The sequence below is a fragment of the Antedon bifida genome, chromosome 11 (assembly GCF_963402885.1).
Source record: "Antedon bifida chromosome 11, ecAntBifi1.1, whole genome shotgun sequence".
Taxonomy (NCBI): domain Eukaryota; kingdom Metazoa; phylum Echinodermata; class Crinoidea; order Comatulida; family Antedonidae; genus Antedon; species Antedon bifida.
This window is the reverse complement of record NC_136236.1, coordinates 2,013,096-2,038,618: the sequence shown is the minus strand read 5'-3', so window position 1 is coordinate 2,038,618 and position 25,523 is coordinate 2,013,096. Positions and strand designations below refer to the sequence as shown.

Genomic DNA, 25,523 nt, shown 5'->3' with positions numbered 1-25,523 from the left:
ATTATACATATATTTTACGTTTAATTGTATTCGTGGTTGCGACACCTTCCTAATAAAATAATTCAGTTAAATTGGTCTGCGATTTGTTTTGATAAACTTGACAATAAGGTATGGTCTATAGTAATTCCATAATAATAACGTCAGTTGTATAAATGTGGGCTTCACTATATAACTTCAATAAACAAACAATCAAACAGAAAAATACCATTATGAAGTTAGTAATTTTAATAACAAAATATACAAATTAGGCAGAAAGGGGGAGCAATAACGTTATTGTATTTAAAATACAAGGTAATAATGTAGTTTAACATCACCACAATTTATTTTTTATTTTTTCATTAGTTCTTTATTTTGAAATACCAATAATTATGTACATAACAATGAATGGATCATTAATAATTAACAATTCGTGGTACATCAACCAGGTTGAAACATTCGTTAAAATATTAATAAAAATTTCCAATATTTACATTTTTTATTATTGAACTAAAATAAAAATCCCCAAGTTAGCTAGCCATGTGATTGTTAAAACAGTACTTAAAAAAACACAAACATTACACACATGCCCCACTTAATAAAAACAATTAGTTTGGTAAATGTAGTGTTTGTGTATAAGACAACAACTGTGTACTGAACAGGTCAAAGGTTAAAGAAAAATTAAATACCAATGGTGGTACTGTATTGTTATTTCACCAAGATGACCTTTTAACATTTCTACTAGAAAATATACTGTATTATAATTGAGTAATTAAATATTAATAAAGCATTGTGAAATATTATCATATTTACAGCATTTATACATTCCTCTTATACAATCTGGATTAAATGGTACGGACGATTTGGCATAACATGTGTCAGTTTCTGGGATTTTTAGGCTGGAATAATTATCTTATTTGAACTCAAAGGTTGTACAGTAATGTCTATTTAAAATACAATGGCTATAAAATAATTTTATAAAAACTTATATTCTGTTATATCTATGAAAAGTAAAAGAAATTGCAGGTGGGTGATTCCCATGAAAAAAAAAAGGCTAATGACAAAATATTATATCCACCCACCCAGCACCATGTGAAACAAAATGTTCTAAAAATTGGATTGCAAGGTACAACTAGCCCAAAAGCAAGCACCGTGCGAAACATCTGACATGTCTGGACTATGTTAATGTCTATTGTAACAGTGGACTACTACGGTGAGGGAGAATGGCCAAGCACCATGTCAAATCCATCCAATGGAAGACATCACAATCAAGGCTTCTGACGACATAAAAAACAACTTCTAAAAAGAAAAAAAGAAACAGATATTACTATTTGAAATACAATCATTACCATACATACAAAAGTGAAAAAATGGATAAGGTTTAATTGGGCCAACATACCGACATTACTAGTAGTAACAAACAGACACAAACTTCATCATCGTTTTTTCTTTTTTTCATGTTTTGCCTTTTTATTCTGGTTTTCAATCTGCAGACGTGTTGAATTTGAGTTAGAGTTGATATCTTCTGTGTTCTATTGAGAAAAAAAATTGTATTATCCTTACACAAAACACTGGGACGAAACGACTCGGGGCAACGATTCTCACCCATAAAAAAACAATGAGATAGACTTTAAAAAAAGCAAGCAGCCTTTCTTCTGGCTAGATACAAGGCCTAGCTATTGGCACAAAGATTTATAGGTCAAAAACGGCAATTTTAACAACACTTACGTTATCTGATCCCTGACTAGGTAGTACAAATATTGCTGCAATAGCTATAATTTGAAAAATTGCACCGAATATTAAACCGTAATGAAGAATATCGCCAACAAAATCTACTTCCGTCATCTTGTTATTTTTTGGCTAGGTTACCTCGACCTCTGACCCTCTTCTTCAGCAATAACCAATCAAAACGCATGATCCAAATTGGGCAACCGCGACAATTTAAAAATCTTTATACCACACCACGTACCACCGTGCACCACCAGCTGATCTGCAGATAAAACTACATTTTCGTGAGAAAAATACTTTCTTTCCTTATTTATTACATGCCAAATTAATATTGAATATATAAAGTACACTGAAATAACGTTATATAGCAAGCAAATGACACATTAAAGGTGGTTCTTAGACATTTTTAATAGGCCTAGCTAGGCTCTGCTTCTTGTTTGTTTTTATATCATTTGGCACGACTGGATCTCCATTTACCCGTCCGTGCCGTGGCTGAATTGTGAGGCGGTCTAGGCCTAAGACATAATTTTGAGTAAGTGGTGGCTACGAAACGCGCATTTTTAGAGAACTAAACCGTATATAAATGTTTAGTTTGAATCAATTTATGGTTCAAGACCCAACCAACATGACATGAAAAAATATTCTTTAATTTAGTTTCTTTCCATTCCAGGCACGCTCTGTACAAAATAGCAGACAGAGGTGGATTTGATCGCCAGACTGTAGATTTGCGTAATCTGTAGTCTAATTTTTAAAATAAAGCAGACTTTTTGTTTTATTTATGAAATGTTTTAAATATTTTATTAGATCTTTATTGCTGAAAGGAGTCTGAACTGCCTGCTATCTCAACAAAGTCAACAACAACATGAACCAAAACATATCAAATGGTAAGCCATGTCGATATATGAACTTGGATGACCTTTCTGAAAAACTTCCATGACATTACAACATTCTATTACATAATTAACATCTATTTGCAGGTGCCCAAGTGGGAATTCTGATTGAACTTGGGTCTCCATTCAACATTGACCAACAATTAAAAATTGCAGAATGCACTGCTGAGAGATCCATCGAAAAAGAATCTACCACAGAGGAAATATCAACCACAGAGAACACATCTGGGACATCATCAGGTAACATTTGTTGGTAGATAACAAATGAATTTTACAATCAACAATATTGACCTTGTTCCCCAGGGATATCATATTTGTTTTCTCAATATATACCTCCATGATATTACCGACATTAAGTTTGAGCTAGTAAATATTTTAGCCCAACTAAACCATGGTCTACCATATTATTTTACCTTTTTACAGCCCTAAGAGTTCGTTCTTAAAATGCTTGTTCTTAAATTGTATTCCACTTAGTATGTTTGAGTATTAAACTTGGTTTGTTTATTTTGTTATTTTTTAGAATCCAGTGAGAAAAATGAAGAGAATATAGTTGAGCCAAAAGCAGATTGTAAGAGACCATCGGAAGTAAATCAAGATTTAAGATGGAGTGAAGGTAAAATTGAATAAATGAACGATGGTTTGAAAAGAAAATTGTAGTCACACTGTCAAGCACAATTGCAATATTTGATATCTAAACAGGAAATTGGTAGACTCGATTTTTTTTTCAAATAAAAAAAAAAAAAAATGATTCACTTACCATTTTTCAATAGAAATACAAGTAGCCAATCACAGTACAAGTTATTACGTCATCATTGACGTCAAATACAAGGCAGGCTCATTGGATAATGATGACTCACTCAACAAATTATAAAAGTACACTTGATCTCGAATTTGTTTTCAGTTGAACGATTTACTATTTGTTATCAGTTCTATTTTAACAGAAGTGCAGTAGTATATAGTTTTTAATAGATATAATAAATAAAATGACATTAAACTTTTAATTAATGCTTTTCTGTAATCTACCAATACTTTTTGTAATAATTTTTTTTTTTTTGTAAATGTAAATAACAAAGTTTTTTTTTTGTGTAAATGAGATAATGTGATTAATTATAACTTTTGTAAACAATTAAATTGGACGTCAGGTTATTAACCTATATAGTGCAATTATGAACACTGACTTGAACAAAGTTTTATAATTGTTGGCATCAAATGAAGCAAACTTGAATCCTAGAACTTTCCGGTTGAGTAAGCGGTAAAGAGATGACTGACCCCAGCACCGTTTGGTTGAGTTGACCCATCAGCTGTTACCTAAATCATGACTAAACACAACAATTGTATTTTTAACACATTGTTATTGTAGAAACTCCCTCATCTGTTGATATAAATACAGCTCATCTACATCACCATCTTCATTTAATAACTAAATTACTGTCACTTCAGTCTCATTTGGAATAAGTTGTTGTAACTCTTAAGAATGGTAGTTTTTGTAGGATTTCTCGGTTCTTCTGAAAAGTATGGAATGCGAAATTATTGGCGTAAGAATGTTTAATTTTTACTTGTTAAAGGTTTATGTATGTACTTTTTTTACTCTTTTTGAATATTTCAATGCATAGATCTGTCATTGAGTTGTTTTTATTTTCAGACATACCACTTGTGGAAAATGAACAGTTTGATTTTGATCTCTCGCTATCACCAAAGTAAGTACATGTTTTACTCATATAATTTAATCATTATTATTACAGTGAATTTGCTGCAGTAATCTTTGTTGTTTGTTTTAATAACTTACTGCAAAAATCATTATACAAATTCTCTTCTATACTGTACATCGATACCTTGAATTTTGTTTTCTTACATGTTTACAAATAATTCCTAATTCTAGTTGCACGAACGATGAAGACTCACATGAGGAAGAAGATGAAGTTTTCTTTGGACCTGTCAATCATCGCGAAAAGTGCCTACGAGCTGGAAAGGAGATCGACTCTGTAAAACCACTAAGTCCGCTTACAAACGAACAATATGCTGAACTATTTAAAGAGGCTATCGGACTTGTCATGGATCTTCAACAAGATGACACAAAAACAAAACAGAAGAAAACATCGGGAGAAACCGAAGAATTTATCAGTAAAACTCTGGAAACCTTAAAATTAAGTAGCCAATATGAGTCATCGCCAGAGTTACCTGCAGATTACGTTAACAAAACAGCTATAACGGAAACTAAATGTTTTAAACGCGAACAAAAGAAAATGATAAGAAGTCCAAGAAGGCAGACGTATGTAGTTTCAAGAAATCCAGAAGCAGAACTCCCAAAAGCTAGTGATTGCGTGTCCAAGATGAAACCAGGGAATAATGTTGTTTTCAAAGCAAAGGGTGCCGTGCAGCAAAACATACATAAACCATTACCAAAGAAAAAAAATGTTCTTAAAAGTAACCTTCTTCCAAATAAACCTGTCTCTAAGAAGAAGCAAGAAACATCCAAACCAGTGGTAAGTTGTAAGAGTGGTAATGTAGCTTGGGTAGTCATATTCACTATTCACACTAGGCTAAGGCAAACAACCTAACATTTAAAATACTCTGATCTAAATGAATACCACTTAAAATAAATTCTTTAATATTTATTTACTTAAGTGAAATACTTGAGTGTGATTAGTGGGTCTTGGGTTATGTCCAAATAACTTCATTCCCATAGACTTTTATAATTTCATTTACTTGTATATATTTTTTCAGGACAGTATACAGTATGATTAAACACACGCAAAAAAACCCCAATGTATATGTTTTTTTTTTCTATTAACCTAACATGTAATTCTTTATAGATATCTAAACAGTTATTACGGACCAGTCCACCAAAGAGAACAAGAAAAAGCAGTGTGTGTTCTGATGACAGCTTTTCAGATACATCAAGTATCATGTCCGATATGAGTGAAGCCTCTACCTCAAGTATTCCAATACCAGGACGGAAACGATCTCTACCTGTACCTAAGGTAAGACACCAAAGTTCTTTAAAAAAGGCTATTCTGGTATGTTAGAGTTGTGTTGGTCAGAGGTGGGTAGGATACTGCTGAAGTTACTTTAACCTAGTTTTCACACAACCAACAGCCTCTAACACCTTATTGAAACATTCTAATGCAGTAATCAATTTTTGTAGTTTATATTTATTCTTACTTGGTCTTTACAGCTTAAAAAATCTGGATTGGCTATGCCAACAAGAACTGCAAGTGAAAGGACGAACGCTTCCAAAGGTAATTACTAATCATACAGTATTTTAAATCTGTTTATACCCAATATTTGTTTTACATACTCTGGTGATATCTGTTTGTTTTACTACATTCATTGGCCCACTGGTTGGTTGATAGTTTGAATAATTTTGTTAAATTTTCAGTTCCATCAAACAAACCCACGTTAATGAAACCGGGTACATTCCAACGACAAACATTGACTGTGAGCCGAAGTGTAAAGACGGACTCAACAACCAAAGGACAGCAACAACCTCTGAAAGCTACCATGTCATTGAAATCTACTAAGAAGACAACACCAAATAATAGCAAAACACAACCAGGTAAGCTCAATACATTTAGGTTAAGGCTGTCTTCACTATCAAACTAGTTTTATAAATAAAAAGTGTGAGGTGCCTAATTTGGTAGTGATATTCCCAGATATGGTAGTGATATGACATCATCACGTCCATATATGTGCACATCACATTTTTTCGATAGTGTAGACAAGGCTTTAGAGTTATCTAGTTAATATTGTTACAGCTGAATCAGATATACCTATGGTTAAAACAGGAATTATTAAAGAAAGGTAGACCAATGGTTTCACACAGTGCTACCTACTCAAATTTCCTACTACTTTTATGATGGATGTGTGATTTTTCTTTGTCCCAGGAACAAAAGATCGCACAAAAATGATTGGTAAAACACCTGAACCAAGCATGAGTAGATGTCCTCAACTTAAGAAAGGTAGCCCGCGCACAGCACTCCCAGCCACACCTGTATTCCAGGAGAAAAGAGTTGTGCCGAAAAGGATCATATCATCTAGTTCAAAATCAGATGCATTGAAGAAGTCAACGTCTAGGTACAATCTTTTAATTAATTAAAGTTTATTTAATATAAAAAAAAGATAATGTATAGCACAATAGATAAAGACAGATGAATTAGTAAATTACTAATAGTCTAACTTAAACTACTTAAAACAAGTCATCCTCTTAGCCAGGTACTCTACCTATATCATTATAAATTCACACTCATCTCTCCTTTAAACACAGCACAAGCAGTCCGACATCAGCAATGTCTTTTAGAACGACACCATCCACACCGTCTGTTACTGTACGTCCTAAGGTGTCTGCATCAACCACTGGTTCTGCACGTCGGCGGTCTGGTATACCAACACCAATGAGGTCAACAACCAAAAGTAGATTCAGCTTTAATAATGTACCACCACCGAGGTAAGTTGTGAAATGGGTTTATTATGGTATCTTGTCGAGCTCAGTGTCCCGTTGTTTGATAGCCTTGGTATCGCCAATACTGAAACTGAGTGTTTAGAACAATACATTGACTTGTTACCCAATCATTAAGAATACAAACTATAGCGTTACTGTTCATTATTTGTGATTAGGCTGAGAGAAGCCTGGACTTACAAAATGTATACACTTGAAGCTTATGGTTAGTGATCCCTTTTACCACCAATGAGGCAACCATATCGTATGGACGTTTACACTTTTATGGACAGAAAAGTCATGTATTAGAGTACATCTGCATTTCTGTGATCTGAATTTCTTTTTTTATTTAGTCCACTTCCAATGCGAATGAGCCAAAGTTCAACCAGCAGTAGTGTTTCTGATTCTCCAGTCTCACCAGATGTCATCCCAGAAAGGGCAGCCTTCACCAGAAAGCAAGAGCAATCTGCATCACCAGTATGCACACATGTGGTGGAGAAGAAAGGAAACGAGGAACAGGCTAAAGAACCGCAGCCTCCCGCCACTGGTGACCTTAACCAAGTGATGTTGGAGATCACCAGTAAGCTAGAGCACTTAGATTCTCCAGTTTTTGAGAATAAAGCAAAGAAGAATGACAAAAGACATTTGTGTGCTGCTTCTGGGAATGCTAAGCAACAGCTTAAATGTGATGTGAAACTTAGTCCAGCTAAAACACCAGTTGTAAGTTAGAATTTACTTAACGTACCAGTAAAATATTATTGATAATAACAGTATTATATAGCATAATTTTTTCTAGATTTTATTTTAAAACTAAACTATAGTGTCTTTATATTCTTTTCTTCTTTTTTAGTTAATTGACTTAAATGATAGTAAGTCTTCACATGTATCTCCAAAAGTGGCTAACTTGATTAAGTTTGGTGACACTCCGGAGGCAAAGGAAGTAAGTACTTGAACTTGTTATCAATAATACCAACAGATGTGGTAAATTATTTCATGTCAAATGGTCATAATGATCTTGTAAAATTCTCAGCTCCTGTTTAAATACATTATGTAGGCTTAGATTTGTTCATGTCATTTCCTATAGAGTCCTTTAACATTTTCTTAAGCCTTTTAAATCGTTCATATTTACAAATGTTGCTGTCAATCAAATTTTAAAAGTTAATGTAAGTTGATTTCTACACATGGAGACTCCTTGTTCTTTTTTGTTTGGCGCTTGTAAGCCTTTGAATGATATTGCTTGACACATGTTTTTTTAAGCATGCATTATTCACTTTCCTACTATTTCTATATAACATGACTGTTGTTTTTTATCAGCTTATGAAAACCCTTCCAGTAAGTGAAAAAGAAAATCTGTTGATAGTCATCTAGGAAGTGTGAGCATATGATGATGTGTCATCAGTTTTAACAGATCATTACACAGTGTTTTAATTTCGCTACTGAATTCCATACATTACAAGTAACAGATTCAGGTACTGTATGCTTTGAATCTATTATAGTATTATATGACCTTAAGCTCTGTCTACACTATTGAACTAGTTTGACAAAAAAGTGTGATGTGCCTAAATATGGTAGTGATAATGATATGACATCATCATGTCCATATATGGGCACATTACATTTTTTTGTCACATAAAGTTTGATAGTGCAGACAAGGCTTTAGATTATCAAAACAGTAACTTCTGGTAAAGAATGACTCCATATATACTGCAATGATTGATTGATATGTTGTTTCAACCAGGTGGGCTCCTCTAAATAATATTCTGCCATCCTCTCATATTAAAAAAGATGTTTCCCAGTACTGTATACGCCTCTCAACATATAATCACTATGCTTTCATCACAACAGATTGCAATCTGTATTAGGGTATATAAATATATGATTGCATTTGTAAAGCATGTTCATAATTTTGAATTAATTAAACATTTTATGTATTTCAATAAATTAAAATCATGTAAATATTGTAAAATGTGTCTTTAAAAATGATATGATGAATATATAACTAAATATAATTACTACTATATAGAATAATATTCCTTAATATCAGTAATTTTTTTAAAATGTCTGATGAAAAAGTACTAATGTTTCTGCGGTTACTTTATTTTAGTCATTACCTTATAGTCAACAGGATATTCAATTCTGGTCAATGTAACATTAGGACAGTGGAAACTTTAATAAACAATTAAGTCATTTCAACAATTCTTAACTTAGATTTATAATAGTAACTTAAATATTATGTAATAACTACTTACTAAAACTATTCCATTTTATAGATAGGTCTATTGCATATAAATTTACCAAATTTTAAATTGAATATATTATAGAATACAAAGAATAGTTATGGCTGGTATAAAGTCATTCATTTTTGTAGTTATATAGTATCAGTTTTTTGTAGCACAGTGTAAACCGACTTCAAGCATTAACATTCTTCAAGTTGTTTAATAACGTAGTTTTTTTTTTTAGCGTGAATCGGTTCTTATTTTTTATCTGGTTCTCAATTGCAATACAATATATCTTGATAAACAAAATGTGATTATTATTTGTTCGTATTTTCCATTATTATTTTACATATGTATGCAGACTTAATCTTTGTGTATATACATACATACAATGTTTGCAGAACTTACATTTTATTTTTGTTAAATTTAATTGTGATTATAGTGTCTTGATGACGTATTAAATCGTGTCACATGTCACACATGTATCTAACGTATCTTGTCAGTTTTTTTAAGAATAATCAATCTGCTATATTTGGCAGTATGACGCAACACAGGCACGTACGCGCAGCGCACGAAATGGCAGTGACGGATGATCCAAAAACTCCCCATTATTCATTTAAACCGTTTTTGCATCGTATTGAAAAAATAATGAAACAGTTTGCGATTTAAATCGTTCGATTTAGTGTTTTATTTTTAAAAAGTAACCCTCGTGGGAAAATTATAAATTAATTTGCAAGATTTGCCATAGAATTAGGTCAATTAGGGTCAAAGATATCGATCATGACAGCAGCGTTTTGCAGGTCATTCGTAGAAACAAAGTCGGGTTTGTTAAAACGAATCATATTAGGAAAATCGTAACTATATTGTTATTATTTTTATTTTATTATTACTTATTAAACTACAGTATAGTGAATGATTATGTATGACATATCATAACAGATGCTTTTGTAGACATGCGCAGATTAATAATAAAAAATTACGTCGTTGATAGAACCAGGGAGTTGTTATTATTAATTGCTAATAACAACTCCCTGATAGAACGTCCTTCAGTCTCCTACAGTACCAGGGAGTTGTTATTGCTAATAACAACTCCCTGCTCCTACTAACATTGACTGCAGTGAACTTGTAACATTTTCATTTTTTTTTTATATCAGAAAGTGGAAAACTTTTAGTTGAATTGAAGTGAAATGGTATATATCTATTTTAGGTACAGTTTATTTCTTTCATCTTTATACAAAAGCCCCAAGAAGCGAATGTCACTCTAAATGGAGTTTAACCAGAACCTTGCGGAGACCGGGGTTCTTATTGCGATTACAACGTTACGCCTATATGTGCTTTTAATACAGACGTACTTTCCTATATGTAGCCTTTCTAAAATTCAATATATCATAGATCCAAGATAATTGCATGTTTCCTTAATATACAATTATAATACCAAATATTAGAAGTTATAACTGTATTAACTGAGAGTTGACATAAACAAAATAACAAAAACAAGACACATACTATTTATATACTTTACTACTTAAAATGTAATCTAAGCTTATGATACAATGGCGTAGAAAATAAACTAAAAAGTGCTGACTTCAATTTTAAAATATATTAATTGATAAAACTTCTAATTATACAAATTGCTGTCAAAGAACAGCGCCTCACAGCAATCACGTGATCAAGCGTAGAAAGCTGACGATTTTGTCTTTATGTTTACTATTTTAAATATATTTTCTATCATTTCATACAAAAGAAACGTATTTATAACCGTTCTTACATCCTTCTATATGACATATATTACTTTTACCTCATTCCATGTTTCAGACATTGACCACCTAAAAGTACGCACTGTACTATCGTGTAATTATCAAACTAAAAAAACAACTTATATACTAGACTTGCCTTACTTTTAGAAGGAATGTGGTGCTTTGACTTGTTTTTCAAAAATTAAATCATTCAAGTGTAGGCCTATATTTGATGAATAACGTTTTTTATTTTATCAATAATCACGTGTTATGATATTATATAGCCTCATCATGGAGAAACAAAATCTATAAAGATGGCCTTTATTTAAACCATAATTATAATATACAGTTGGTCTAAGCATGGAGGTAACATTTTTACCTCCATGGTCTGAGTTTCGACATTTTGATCGTTACTCGCAGGCTATTCTAATTTTTAGGCTACAATATCCAAAATGACGAGAAACATTTTTTTCTATTTGCAAAAGGGGAATTATTTTGTTGAATGAAGCTTTTCAGTGAAATAATCAAAAATCATCAAAACATCAGAATAAAATAGAAACAAGGAACGAGACAATTAGTGTAATCAACCCAAGATGTGTTATTTTATTTGCGGTATTTGGTAGTTTACCAAAGTCACTTTCAATAAGCTTTGCTGGATCCCTTCGTTTCGCCTTCGTTTCTGATGCTGGCGGGCATGAGTACTCATCTCCCAGTTTTACAATGTCCTTCCCGAACTCTGTCCGAACAACATCCATACTTAGTTCTGTAAGATCGATTGCAGCCGATTGATAGTTAACCTCCATAGGAGCTTGTTTAACCGAGGAAAGGCTGTCATTTAACATGAAGATGTAGTAATTGTGCTTCCTTATCGTTGTAAATTTACACGAAGACCCTGTGTTTACTGGTGCTAGCTCGATTGCCGCTTGTCTCACTTTGTTGAACACTCCATGAAATGGACAGGTAACCAACACTTTGGCTGTGTAATATTGAGGTATATATATCACGGTGTTGTTCCTGTAGTCTTCTCTGGTTTCTGTACTTGGAACCAAATTGGTCTGCAATAAAAAAAAACCGCAAGTAATGATTAATTGGAACTTTCAAAACAGTTTAGAGAAATAGTTTTGAAGTAAATAAAAGAAGTTTCAGTAACTAAAAACAATTTAAAGAGGTTTCTAGTTAAAAGGAACCATAACACTACAATTTCCCCGTATCAAGATGCAGTATTCACCCCCACAACCACACACAACACAGTCGACATCATTACCTCTTAGCGACCCCTGCTACAGAAATTGAAACCTGTTAACAATGCCCTTGGTATACATTTTACATGGCTTGTCTTTGTTTCGTATGTTGGTTAAATCCATATGTTTCAGTGAATTCTGATTAACTTTCTTTCGATCTCCATTGGATACCTTATGTTACCACAACAGCAGTCAACCTCATGCAAAGGTTTGATGTCTAATTAAGCAAAGTTATTTGAAAACACGTCGATTGATGATTCGTGTGAAAGTTTCGGGTTTGGCATCTAGGCTAATTATAGACATAGACATAATTTTTCACAAAACGGAATTTCTAAAATGTCTTCCTTGGATAATAAGGTAAGATGTTACAACACGTTTAAAATAGGTGCTTTAAGAAAAAACATTTAAAATACTAAAACATGATACAAAATATTGCATCATCAAAAAACAAAACCCAAATGGTTCTCGAATTTTGAATTGTCATATCACAACAACACTTGTTGGTGACTCAGGGTTACACAATATGAATGAACGTATTGAAAAGCGCTAAAAGTGCTGAAATAGAAAACACCTCATACAAGCCCCTTCAAGTGACCTTCAAAGCAGACTCGTGAATTTATAATTATGATATATGTCAAACTCAAGCTGTTAAGACCATTCGTATAGAATATCATATTTATTTTGACCTATTTATGAATATATAAGAATGAAAAATATAATGGTATGTTGTATTCTGACTTTTGTCTTTCCTCTCTGTATAAATTAGGAAAACTTTCCAATATTTTAAGTTTTTTTCCGAAGATGTTTTACACTTGTGCGTCGAATGTAAGCCTATTCATTTGGATATGTTTGATGTTTGTATGATGACATTGATTACTGTTATAAATTACTTCAAATTCATCAATTTACATTTTAAATAATTTGGAAATCCAACATACACTATTCAGTCTTTTCGTTCGTATCAATCAAAAAAGTAAGCACTACACATTTAGCGAGGTGATTGGTTAAAATTGAGAGTAGGAAACCAAAACAATCTGAATCACGATTTAGCCCGAAGTGACAACAGAAAGTATGTCGGACAAGAGGTGAAACAAGAAAACAACATTTGAAAAAAAGTCAACTGAGGCTTTTACGTGAATGCTTCTTTTAAAATGTTACAACCACCAGGGAAAGAAAAGATTAACAACCAATCGTTGGACAAAAACCAAAGCAACAAACAAACACCCACGCAGTGCACTTTGATGAAATTAATGAAAACAAACTTTACATCAACAGACAATAAACAGCAAGCAAAGTCCGCCAAAAGTTGTCAACAACTGTGAAGCGGAAAAAAATATTTAAAAAGATAAATTTATTTCTAAATCTTTGGAGAAGTATCAATGATTCTAGCACGCACGTAGCTAAATACACCAAGGAGATTCAATCAAAATTGTATGAAATGATAAAAAAAGTTAGTTATTCATGGTGTTTTCCATAAATTATTAGAAACCTGGTAAAAACGACAAAACTTGTTAATTATTAACAAAAAATACCGTCAGCACCAACTGTGTTTGTGGCTGGTGTAGACACGGTACACACAATGAGCTCTCTACAATGTGTGGTGGGTTTCAACCTCCAGTGGAGACGTGTTTGTTTTGGCGGTCATTCACGTCTAACATTTGTAATTAGTAAACAATTTAAAATAGATCATAAAATCAGCAAAAGCAAATGTACAGTATAAACAAATCTAGCTACAGAATACACTAATACTGGTTAATTAATGGCTTTGTTGGGACGTGGAAACGGTCACTTTCATGAACAGACGTAGGACCTTGCACGTAGCCATATTGATTAAGAAATAGGATCAAACTCTGTGATGTTTTAAGCTCTGTCTACACTATCTAACTAGTTTGACAAAAAAAGTGTGATGTGCCCAGATATGCTAGTGATATGCCCAAAATGGTAGTGATATGACATCATCATGTCCATATATGGGCAAATCACATTTTTGTCACATAAAGTTTGATAGTGTAGACAGAGAGATTAAGTAAAGATTGAAACCGAGAAAGTCTCCAAGTTTTGTGATGAGTAAGTCGTCTGGTTGATCATTACTGGCGTAAGTGAACGATGAGTCAGGGGGTAGTGTTTTATGCATGCTGTTTCTTAGTAACTCTCGGTTGCTAAAATGCAGCTGTTGGGGGAGATAAACAACTCAAAACCTAAATAACAATAATATTGTGAACTAGACATGTTATTTTGTATATTTTAAGTTAATAAATAACCCTCTGTCATGACATCGGTCGGCTTTTATTTGAGTTCAACGTCCGATTTTCTTAACATTATTTTTCAGAGTTGTCGAAAAAAGGTTACTAATGTCTTTAAAGTAATGTCCCAAATTCTTCTCGATATCAACAACAGATGTGAGACATGATTATATTGCATTCTTAACTAATAATATTGATGACAAGAACCTTTGATATATAATGACGTCAAAAGTCTGAACTTTAGCTTTCCCAGGCTTATCATAATAATCACATTTACGGATATAACGAATGATGAATTAACATAGCTCTCAAAGTAACATGAACATTGATTCTTTTTGAAGAACATATTTCTCTTACAGCTACGGTTTTAAGTTGATAAATATGCATTTTTATGAAAACTCAGACCATGATGGGTGAAAGTTTGAGATTAGGTTCGAGAGTTTTCCATGCAAAAGACAACGCACATGTGTTGGCAATAACTCATCTAAAATCATTTTTTTTTAATCTGTTGAATCCAGGTTCGTCATGAACGATTATCCTACAAAATTATTGTAGGCCTGACATAAATGTTAGCAATGGTCTTTACACGAGATATACAGGAGAATATCGATTCTCTGCGAGAGAATGAAGGAGATAATAAGTGGGGCGTAAGAGAGTGAATACCATTTTTCAATATCATATACGATTCCGCCTATAATGCATATATTTGAACCTACGACAGAAACAGGAAGGTGCTCCTCTATCAATCTGCAGCAGCATAATCGACCTTTTCGAAGTTTTTGGATAATTGTTTAATCTTTTAATACCAAGCGTTTAATTGAAAATTATAAAAGCTTTACAAGATCGAATTTATTTTTGTAGTAATCCAAGATAATTTTTTAGTTGATTGACATTTTAAAACCCATGGGTTCTGTTTTGATCCACAAAAATAGGTGAGTCAAATCTAATCTAATCAAATCAAATAGTCGATGAACGGGGTACGAACATTTGTAAATTTCCATACGCTCATAAAAACACAAGTTTGTATCTTAAATAGTAACAGGAATAGACCTAGTTCTGTAGACCTAGAAAACTATGCAATAATACTTACCACATAGCCCAGAATGACAGTGTTAGCTGCTGTTAATCTGCCTTTTAATGGTAGTTCTGTCCAGTCCCTAGGAAACATACACGAATCAACATCTTCCACAATTAATATGACCGAAATCAAAGCAAAACAAAACAACGTAAGATACTTCGTCATTTTCTCAAACGTTACATATATTTTCCCCAGAAAAAAATGTAAGCTCTACACCAAATATGAATCCTGTTCGTGAGAAGTACAATTTATCACTAATGTCCAGTGGCTAATTTAAGAAAGAACTGCCAGCACCAAAAGTTGGTCAAAAATATTAGGCGTTCAGATCACTGCGTTTACAGATTTTGTTCGCATTCCAAAGTCATCGAGTCATTTTCAAGTGAAGCTATTGGCCAAATATTGTTGCTCTAAGCTGTAGGACTTCTTGGCATCACTACTTTCGATGTACGTTTTTAATTTCAGTCTCAGCATGGGCACTGAACCTGTAATCTATACGAGTTTCATTTCTACGTCATCATAATACATGTTCGAGAACTTTGAGTAATCGGGAAAAGTTAGGAGCGATGTACTGTGATAAAAAAACCAATGACGTGTACAAACAATAATATAGTTAAAAAACATTGCATGATATGAAAAATGCAATCCCAATCGGAAATGATCGGGTATTCGTTTATTCTGTAACAATGAATCGGGAAAGTTCGAGTTTTCACTTTTTGGCTTTCTTATCTTGAATAATATACAAAATATAGCAGAAATAAAAATATAGTGCAATAAAAGTTTTTGACCGACACATTGGTGAGAGCATCCAGGCATCATGCGTATTAACTATTACGTGTTTGAGATAACATGTGCACAAAAGCTAATTAGAGAGGTATCGTGCGCTGCGCACACGTTTATCAAATCTAAGAATCTGACCATGTATTTTGTGCCTGGTAGAGAGAAAGCTATAGAAACTTGAGGAAATTGACAATTTCCACGCCGGCATTTGGTGTCTGATTATATGATTAATAATTTGTAGCCTGCTATTAATTACCTATTCTAAAATGAATGAACTCATAGTCGCTGTTGGTAGTTCCTAATTTCTTTACTTTTTGATATAAAAAATGTAAAAACATTGTTTGTAAACTAAGGTTGCTTGTACGTTGTTTGCAGCTACAAAAACAATCACAGTTTTCATATTCATCAATTAATTTATATCATGTTTTTTCTCAAAAACCCAATCATGCATGACCTATTTTGTCTGCAAAGAGGTCTTTGAAGAAGTGATTATGACTTTCTTTTATGAGGGCGCTATATACAATATTTTGTCCACAACGTTGGTGTGCAGTTACCTGGAAATTCTGATAAATACATGAAATTATCAGGTTTGAGGATAAATAAAACCTGTTTTTGTTATAAATATTAATTAAAATTTTGAATAAAATCAGGTAGATCAGGAAAATTGTTGATTTGTTGTTGTTAAATTGTTGATAAAACGGATTTAATGAAAAGTTCAGTGACGTGTTGATGTCCACGACAAAACAAGATGGCGTCTTCCACAACAGAAACAACACTAAAAGTTCAAATGAAAATGGAGAATATTCGAACTGCACTTACAAAAGGCAGTGTTGTTATAAAGGCAATATGTGCAGGACTTCTTTTATTTTACTTCATTTCGATTTTTATTGAAAAAGAGAATCTTATGAATGCATTGTCCGTCACACCTGGACTGGTGTTTCCCCCAAGTTTTCATGTGTGGACACTTCTGACACACCCATTCGTAGAAATTCATATTTGGAACGCACTTTTAGGTGTTCTTGCTGTAGCCATATGTGGAAAATTTATAGAACCAGTATGGGGAGCCTTGCAAATGCTCATATTCTTTACTTTGATCACCGTTGGCTCATCAGTTATGTCTTCTTTGATTTATTTGTTCATCTACATGGGGTCTTCGAATATTTATTATCTTTTTGACACGCACTTTTATGGAATGACGGGAACAATAGCCGGAACTACAGTAGCTTTGAAACAATTGATAGGGGATCAAGAATTACTGACAGGTCCATTGAAATTATATGTAAAAGACATTCCGCTGTTGTATCTCTTAACGTCTGTCATCCTGAAACTGGTCGGCCTTGTCTCTGGAACACATCCTTGTTTTGTCGGATCAGGTAATTATTATAAAGATATTATTGTACATTTACACTTTTATTTCGGTTTCTTCGAACCAACAAAAAATACCAATACAATTTTTTTATGCAACCATGCATCAACAAATTTTATTCCATAAAAATAATGAAATTATAACACAAAACATACTGTAATAACTTACTGATCCTGTATTTAAATAATTCTTAAGTTTTCATAAAGTTTTATTTGTCTTTTTTTTTCATTTTACCATTAATTTACAGGAATATTTGTAGCTTGGGTGTATTTGCGATTTTACCAGAAACAGTCTGACGGTAAGACACTAGGTGACATGTCAGATCACTTCAGTTTTGCCAGCTTCTTCCCAGAAATAATTCGACCACCGATCGCAGTCTTTTCCAATACAGGTTTGTACAATACTAAACTATTGTTAGTGAGAATCAATATTAAGGCATTTAAAGAATATGCAGACCGTCTTAAAATTACGTTGCGCTTTAAGAAATCTATTCTCCTCATCAGAAATACAATATTATTGCTAATCATCAATTTTTAAACAAATTATTAACCATTCTCCAAATGATTGTTTAAATGAGATTTTTAAATTTTACTGTAATTTTTGTTACAGTTCATGGATTCTTGGTTAAAATCAAAGTTTGTAAGAAACAAGTAAGGAAATACGATGTTGGAGCGCCCTCAGCTATTACAATCACCCTTCCTGGTACAGACCCCGCTGATGCAGAAAGAAGAAGGTAGGCTACAATTATTTATCAACATGGTGATTGGCTATTAACCTTTTAAATATTTTATCAATTTGGATTTGGTGAATTGTATAATAATTAATGAGTGTCATATTTAATGTTTTTGTATTTATTCTTATGCTATTTTTTTTCACATTCAGACAACTCGCCTTGAAAGCATTGAATGAACGACTGACTCGTGTTGAACAACAAACAGAATGGCCTAGCATGGATGATCAGCCAAGCACGTCGGACGATGCGAGTCAGCCTCCAAGTCTAAAAGAAGAAGCCGTGGCTGATAAACAAGATGTACTCGTTGACATTGAGGGAAGCGCTACAGGAATGACGAGTACGTGACAACCAATCAACCGGAGTTTAACGCCGGATCTGTGTGAAAAGGATATATTAATGTTTTAAAGATATAGTCTGTGCTATTTGAAGGCCAGACAGTCAAACTTACAATAGTCAGTAGACTAACATCAACTAGGCACTAAGAAAGCTGAATAACATAAAAATAATTTGCAGAAGAACAGTTGGTGAGGAATGTAATTCAAACCAAGATTTTCCCTCACAGTAACATATTCAATGAAATATCATTAAATAATACTGTACAATGTATGTAGCACATAAAACATGTAAAAAGTATTTTCTTATGGATGTTAATTAACCTCACTCTTTCCTGATACAGTTTGCTCTCCCCATGTGCAGGCATCCCTGTGCGAGAGTTGGATTCGAACCTCGATCTCACGATCAGTAGTCGAACGGCTAACACACTGCGCCACACACCCTTACAAGTTCATAGTTCAAAACTCTACTATTTGAGTCAAACTATAGAGCAAATGTAAGCAGTATACAATAGGTACATGTTGTACAGTAACTATATCAACCAGATGGATTACTATATATTCAAATTTATAGATTTTTATTACAGTATTGATAACAAAGTATAATATAATGTAAAGTTTGTTTATTTTACTTTTACTTTACTATAAATATTATATTAACCAAGCTATTGAATCTAGGCAATATGTGCGAGTAAAGTCGTAGTAAAAACGTGTTACTGTATTGTAAGGCAGTATTGGTAACAACATAAGCTAGGATTGAACCTGTAGTAGGCTGGCATCCCAACTAGGGAGAGGTCGCACCCTGTCGACCTCAAAGCAACTATGATTGAATTACTTGGACATTTTAACATTTATTTTGTTTTTTTTATATTGTGTAGTCATTTTTAATTGGGTCTATTTGTCATTTTAAAATGATTCTGGTAATAGATTAGATTATTTTTGTTGATCATAATTATACAGTACATGCATTTAGATTAAATTCCATCCCTTTTGTATTTTGATGTGATCATTCTGAAAATTGTTGTGTGTAGAATTACATACGTTGGTACTTGCGTATTTGTAATGTCATTGTTGAACCAGTAAACTCATGACAAGCCTATTTCCTAGTGGTCTAGCCTAATGCATTGCACACAAATTCATTGTACTGTACTCTCCTTTCACAATGAATGCCAACAGTTACTGTATACTTATATGAATGATATACATGTACCGGTACATTGTTTTTTTTTTAGGCTTTCACTTTTCTTTTTTTAATTTGGACCCCTTCCTTTATTTTAAAACGATTTTAATTTCTGAATAGTACTAAGTAGTGTTAAAATATTATGTTGGCCTTTGTTCCTCAGGAAATAAATTTTATTTATTTTAATAGCTTAATAATGGAAAATACAAAAGGTTATGTAGCAAAATCTAGGTGGTAAAAAGAGGCTTCTTAAAGCTCTGTCTACACTTTTAAACTTTATGTGACAAAAAATGTGATGTGCCCATATATAGACATGATGTCATATCACTACCATATTTGGGCACATCACACTTTTTCTCACACTAGTTTGATAGTGTACAACAGTTTTAAGGTTGGTGGAATAAATGTTGGCTACTTGGCCTACTACTACAAAGTGTAATGTCAATTAAAACTAAAAATAATTCAAAATCAATTAAAATATTTAAAAAATGTATTGTTTATTCAGGCATTGTACTAACATGCGGCAATGCTATCAACATAACATACATAAAACATATTTTAGAATTATTCATTTCATTCTAGGTAATTTACTCGATTTGTATAACTAAAATGCTTATAATTAAAATTGAATTAAAATTTGATCAAACTGGTTGTCAATTTGTGTTTTACAATGACACACATTCATAGTTAGCAGTTCCATGACATTTATTGTTCCAATATGAATGTAACCCTGATTTTAAAAAAGGGTTAAGGGTCAAAGGTTATAAGAGAACAGTTAGTTTCAAGGTCAAATGTTATAAGAGAACAGTTAGCTTCAAAATTATAGGCAAAACGTTACTATTTCAAATGAACTATGAAATAACTGATTGTATTTGGCACTATACAATTGCTATGACTGATAATCAATACATGTAAAACATGATACTGTATATGGTTTAAAAATACAATTTTCCGTGCATTTTGGGAATAAAAATGACTATAATTATATTATTTCATCTTGGTGGTGACCTCTATGACTCGTGGTTTGTCGATAACTTTAGCTTTTCGTTCTCCTTTTTCAACTATTCCAATTATCCACGCCGTGTGGCCATCGACTCGTTCAATTTCCTTGCAGTAGGCAGCAGCTTGTTCTCGTGGGAAGGCAATTAGTAGGCCTCCTGTTGAAAAAGAAAATAATGAATAAAAAATATATTAGAAAAATTAATTAATTAATACATCCTTTCTAATGATGGTGTAGTTAGCGATTTAGCAAAACTAACCTGATGTTTCTGGAGAAACTCCCTGCGTAAGTTTAAACGTATTACCATACGATGAAAACTGTTGAATAGCGAATGGTTTGGCAACGGATGACATCTTTCCAATCACTGGTAGATTGTGGATGACAAAGTTCACATCGTTTCGTTGATTTTTAACTAATTGTTTTGCTGCGCCTAGTATGCCGTATCCATCAACGTTTGTAGCACCGTGTGCGTTAAACTTTCGCATCGTGTCTGCAGCTGTATAAAACAGAGAAATGATAGCAACAGTGTTAAAGCTTGTATCATCTACAAAAGGTTTGCCAATAACTATATACAATATACAATCAACTCTCAATACCGGACTATGGAAAACCTTCTTTTCTTGAGATCCAAAAGGTACCAAATTCATTTTTACTATTAAAAACGCATTCTGAATACCATACAATTCCAGAAAACCAGACATATTAGGCCAGCTTAAAAGTGTCTTGGGAGAGTTATTATTGCTTATATTCTTCTGGAAGATAAAGAATTACTAGTTAAATTCTGCCTACCATTGTTGTTCAGCCTAGCCATGTTATACATAGCTTCTTGGTAAGCTCTTTCCACATCTTCAGCAGCAGCTATTGGCTTGATTCGGTTCCACTTGTCTGTCAACTCAAGGAACTGATGGACTTGTACTGCGACACTGGTTCCTAGTGGTTTGGTCAAAACAAGAACATCTCCAACAATAGCACTGTCTGGCCTAAAATTACATTTTCAAATTGTTTAATTTATTTAGTGCACACCTACAGTGAGTTAACAATAACCCATACTTTGTAAACTAATGCTCTGTTACACTACCAAACTAGTTAGACAAAAAATGTGTGATGTGTCAAAATATGTGACGTCACTGTGTCTAATGTGCAGCACAAACACAAAGTTTGATAGTGTAGAGAGATGTTAAGACTTGATATGAAAGGCTTAGGCCGAGTGACTGTGACAGTGTCTAGCATGAACAAATCTATTACGACGTACGTACGTGATAATATCATGAGGGGGTATGATAACTGTGGTCGTTCCTCCAACCACACACCATGGGTTCAAGTAGGTCCTTCCAGCAATCACATCTGTTTTTGCTTCTTTTGCCATATCCTGTAAAAAGAATAGTCTTTTAATAATAATTTTTAATTTTTTAATTATTCAATTTGTTAATTCATTCTCACTTCTGAGGACGTTCGAAGTATATTGATTGAAACGTTGAGAAACTCAACAATTCTTTTCAGAACTATAAACTTTATATCAACATATTTTAATTTTAATATAAATCATTTTTATTTATTACACAATCAACTACTGTAGTGTAGTTGCCAGACTATTCCATTTTGCTATGTGGGTGTTTAATTTATCTTGGTATGTAGGCACAGACTAAACACAGGAGTCTACTGTAAAGATACTTACTTTAAAACCCTGAACAATCAATGGAGCTATCGCATCTCTTTCCTTATCAGAAAACTTATTTGGAAGACCAAGTTGCATGACAATTGTGTCACATTTGAGAATTCCAATTGCATACAAGTCACCGAGCGTACTGGAGCAGGCTATTTTACCCTGGAAAAAAAAAGAAAGAGTATTTTAAACAAGATATCTATCGGTACCTGACTCACGGTTTTAAACTGGTCAAAGAATGATTGGAGAATGACTGCATTTACTGCAGTATTGGAGAATGACTGCTAGTTACTGCAGTATTCAATTGCTTACCATCATATAGGGATCATCCACCAATGCTGGACTCATATTAGTACTTTGAATCATACTAAACCCTCCATTGCAAGGCCTAATCCCAATATGCGAGTTCTCACCTACAGACAAAAAAAAAAAGAAATCAAATCAGGAGGGTTAGACAGAGAAAGACTATTATTTCCCGTAAAATTAAACTAGTTTTCGACCTACATAGTTAATTCATAAACAACACATCAATCAAATCAAATTTAATTATTGTATTGTAAATAAATTTAGAAAATGTATTTTATTTTTACTATTGACATTGTACTTATTTTATATTTAGTATTTATTCCCTCCCCAACCCTCTCAAATTAAAATGAAAAAAATAAATAAATTATAAAAAAAACCCAATATCATTATGTAAACAAAAACAAACAAAACCTCGTGGGACCAAGCACCGGGAACCATAATACTAGTAGTAAGGCTTTCTCAAGCACTTCCTATTCCTAGCCCGCAAAACACAGAACAAAGCATGAAAATCGCCATGAAGCATGCCTTCCAATAATTGCTAAAAATTGTGAACAATGCTGGGATTAAATCAACTATTAAACTATTACCATAGTTTATTCGTTTATTTATTATATGTTTTTAGAATTTAAATCATAAATTATGTGTAAAATAGAAGCAGACCGTTTGATGTGTGAATCAAAAAATCTACTTGATATCAGGGTACGAAAAGGCACCCAAGCCTACTCAAAATGAAGTTAGTCAATCAATTTCCCAGTGTTTACATATGTTTTAACGGTGTAAACATTGACTTACCAAGTTGTGGTACAATGGATTGAGGTTGATCAAGCAAGCCCATGGTATTTTGATCTTGTGCAAGAAGTTCGTTTTCCTCATCTTTGAATATCTTCAGTAGTTTATCTGTAGAATCCTCCGGCAAGGAGCAAGCAGAACCTTTCAAATCCACAGATTTCGACATGCGAAATGACTTGTCTAAATCGTGGTCTTCTGGGTTAAATATAGGTCGTTGAGCCATTTTCAGGGTTTTAATACGTTACAAAATGTACAATTAAACACTAAAAAGTTAATAATTTTCAAAAGACGGTACTAATTAGGTGCAATTTGTAAATAATCTTGACGGTAACGAAATTATATTTCAACCACACTGATAAATCCCCGCGCTAGGGTCGGCGAGTACCGTACCAGATTCTACAACAGCTTGACCTATGCTTCCCACAATGCACCATTTTGACGCCCTCGTACGAGGTTAAAATACTGTGTAGAATTTTTACAAGCTTTTCCCAATAATTCGCATAAAATAAAACTATTTTGAGACAACATACAATTCAAAATTAATACTCTGTATTTTTATAAACTATTTTAGACCTATTTAAATGTGTATTGATAATCATAAATGTGATTTAAAGCAATAAAATGTTAATATTTATTATTAGTAGCCTAGGGTGTTCGTAACATTTATTTAGTAGCTAAAGGGGCTTCCTTCACCTTATTCCTGGATTCTGATAATACTGTATAGGGAAAATGATGGTAATACTTAAGCCAATAATAGGAATGACATCTTCAAATGAATACAAATAAAAAGAGCCCAGGTTTTGATTGTCTTATATATAATGTTATGTATTATCTATGCTATAAGCGCGCTTACCTGTATTTATTTATTTATATTTTAGGAAAAAGAAAACAGTGGTGGATTCAGAGGGAGTGGCGCACCTTCTGCAAAACAAAAAAAAAACACATTTAGGCCTAACACGCTCTTTCACTATGTATATTATTTAACATAACTAGGCCAACATGATAACTTCGAAGTCACGTCACTTTTTGAAATGTTAGAGGAAAGACCTAGGCCAACTAGGGCTGAGCTGAGAAATTGAAAAATAGAGCTGCTAGGTCCCCTGAAATTATAGCCTAGTTTACTTTATTGGCAACAAAAACAGCATAAATATAAACAATCATTTTTGTTGACAAAAGGTGATTAAAATTTAGTTAAAAGAAACTAATTGCACGTATACATTAAAATATGAAACGAAATTATAAGTCTACAGGACCAGCCCACCATGGTTTGGTGGAGCTAATAATTTTGAAAAATAGAGTTGCTAGATGCCCGGAAATTGGACTTCGAAATATGGATCGAAAGAATATAAGTCTCCACGACGAGCCCCTGCCTATCAAATTAACTTGACTCTCTAAATATCTCTTTCAAAATAAAAAAAAAAAAAAATAAAAAATATTTATTTAAAAAATAATTCCGTAGAGATTCGAACCCCAGCTAGTAGAGCTGAGAGAATTCAAACAATAGTTCCCAGAGCACTACCCGTTATGCCACAAGTACACGAGCAATGAATGGTGACAATAGTATATTCTTAAACGCGCTTCATATTACGTCATTCTAATCGTTACGTCATAAACTTGCATGACGTCATTTTGAAGAAACGAATCTAGTTTTAACGTTGAGATAAACCAGAGGGCCGGATAGCTCAGTTGGTAGAGCGTCGTGGAACACGATTATCATGGGTTCAAACCCCATGCCGGTCGGTGGAAAAGAGTTAAAGCTATGCGAGCTTCTGTGTTTGGGGTTCACAGATTTAAACGTCCCCCTTTCCACCACACATTATGAGGCGATAACATC

At 33.2% G+C, this 25,523-nt stretch overlaps 4 protein-coding genes and 1 long non-coding RNA gene across 8 annotated transcripts; 2 read left to right on the top strand and 3 right to left on the bottom strand.

Annotated features, from left to right (window-relative positions):
- Positions 1-202: 202 nt before the first annotated feature.
- Positions 203-1,862, bottom strand: LOC144856557 (uncharacterized). 2 transcript variants are annotated; one of them, XR_013614940.1, is made up of 3 exons: positions 1,705-1,862; positions 1,376-1,508; positions 203-1,275 (listed from the first exon to the last, which is right to left on the bottom strand). It is a non-coding gene; the product is annotated as an uncharacterized LOC144856557 (long non-coding RNA). The 2 variants fall into 2 exon arrangements; XR_013614939.1 differs by having other exon boundaries at positions 203-1,272; positions 1,705-1,861.
- Positions 1,863-1,921: 59 nt separating this feature from the next.
- Positions 1,922-9,730, top strand: LOC144856554 (uncharacterized). 3 transcript variants are annotated; one of them, XM_078714573.1, is made up of 14 exons: positions 1,922-1,988; positions 2,509-2,588; positions 2,682-2,834; positions 3,115-3,207; positions 4,237-4,291; positions 4,474-5,077; positions 5,408-5,575; positions 5,770-5,833; positions 5,974-6,150; positions 6,479-6,668; positions 6,859-7,038; positions 7,383-7,749; positions 7,880-7,969; positions 8,344-9,730. In XM_078714573.1, exons 2-14 carry the CDS (start codon positions 2,567-2,569, stop codon positions 8,395-8,397), a joined length of 2,217 nt encoding a protein of 738 aa, XP_078570699.1. In that variant the 5' UTR covers positions 1,922-1,988; positions 2,509-2,566; the 3' UTR covers positions 8,398-9,730. The 3 variants fall into 3 exon arrangements, with proteins under 3 accessions (XP_078570699.1, XP_078570700.1, XP_078570701.1); XM_078714574.1 differs by lacking the exon at positions 1,922-1,988 and adding an exon at positions 2,218-2,236; XM_078714575.1 differs by lacking the exons at positions 1,922-1,988; positions 2,509-2,588; positions 2,682-2,834; positions 3,115-3,207 and adding an exon at positions 4,029-4,129.
- Positions 9,731-10,748: 1,018 nt separating this feature from the next.
- LOC144856556 (uncharacterized) lies at positions 10,749-15,999 on the bottom strand. Its single transcript, XM_078714576.1, has 2 exons — positions 15,556-15,999; positions 10,749-12,036 (listed from the first exon to the last, which is right to left on the bottom strand). The coding sequence occupies exons 1-2, from the start codon at positions 15,706-15,708 to the stop codon at positions 11,524-11,526; spliced, it is 666 nt and encodes a 221-aa protein (XP_078570702.1). The 5' UTR covers positions 15,709-15,999; the 3' UTR covers positions 10,749-11,523.
- An 861-nt stretch (positions 16,000-16,860) lies between these two features.
- On the top strand, positions 16,861-20,588 carry LOC144855303 (transmembrane protein 115-like). The gene is made up of 4 exons (XM_078713119.1): positions 16,861-17,693; positions 17,934-18,077; positions 18,296-18,419; positions 18,569-20,588. Exons 1-4 carry the CDS (start codon positions 17,069-17,071, stop codon positions 18,762-18,764), a joined length of 1,089 nt encoding a protein of 362 aa, XP_078569245.1. The 5' UTR covers positions 16,861-17,068; the 3' UTR covers positions 18,765-20,588.
- On the bottom strand, positions 20,412-24,098 carry LOC144855301 (selenide, water dikinase 1-like). The gene is made up of 7 exons (XM_078713118.1): positions 23,693-24,098; positions 22,907-23,007; positions 22,607-22,756; positions 22,188-22,300; positions 21,721-21,911; positions 21,191-21,427; positions 20,412-21,088 (listed from the first exon to the last, which is right to left on the bottom strand). Exons 1-7 carry the CDS (start codon positions 23,910-23,912, stop codon positions 20,919-20,921), a joined length of 1,182 nt encoding a protein of 393 aa, XP_078569244.1. The 5' UTR covers positions 23,913-24,098; the 3' UTR covers positions 20,412-20,918.
- Between the last annotated feature and the right edge of the window lie 1,425 nt (positions 24,099-25,523).

Excerpts from the sequence above, each read along its gene's own strand:
- LOC144856554 (XM_078714573.1), top strand. The coding sequence starts at position 2,567 with ATGAACCAAAACATATCAAATG. Across the intron at positions 2,835-3,114 it reads CACATCTGGGACATCATCAG|AATCCAGTGAGAAAAATGAA; the intron begins GTAACATTTGTT and ends GTTATTTTTTAG. Across the intron at positions 7,750-7,879 it reads GTCCAGCTAAAACACCAGTT|TTAATTGACTTAAATGATAG; the intron begins GTAAGTTAGAAT and ends CTTCTTTTTTAG.
- LOC144856556 (XM_078714576.1), bottom strand. The coding sequence starts at position 15,708 with ATGACGAAGTATCTTACGTTGTTTTGTTTTGCTTTGATTTCGGTCATA. Across the intron at positions 12,037-15,555 it reads CTGTCATTCTGGGCTATGTG|ACCAATTTGGTTCCAAGTAC; the intron begins GTAAGTATTATT and ends TTTTTATTGCAG.
- LOC144855303 (XM_078713119.1), top strand. The coding sequence starts at position 17,069 with ATGGCGTCTTCCACAACAGAAACAACACTAAAAGTTCAAATGAAAATG. Across the intron at positions 17,694-17,933 it reads TCCTTGTTTTGTCGGATCAG|GAATATTTGTAGCTTGGGTG; the intron begins GTAATTATTATA and ends ATTAATTTACAG. Across the intron at positions 18,420-18,568 it reads GCTGATGCAGAAAGAAGAAG|ACAACTCGCCTTGAAAGCAT; the intron begins GTAGGCTACAAT and ends TTTCACATTCAG.
- LOC144855301 (XM_078713118.1), bottom strand. The coding sequence starts at position 23,912 with ATGGCTCAACGACCTATATTTAACCCAGAAGACCACGATTTAGACAAG. Across the intron at positions 21,428-21,720 it reads GGCTAGGCTGAACAACAATG|CTGCAGACACGATGCGAAAG; the intron begins GTAGGCAGAATT and ends TGTTTTATACAG. Across the intron at positions 21,089-21,190 it reads AGTTTCTCCAGAAACATCAG|GAGGCCTACTAATTGCCTTC; the intron begins GTTAGTTTTGCT and ends CTTTTTCAACAG.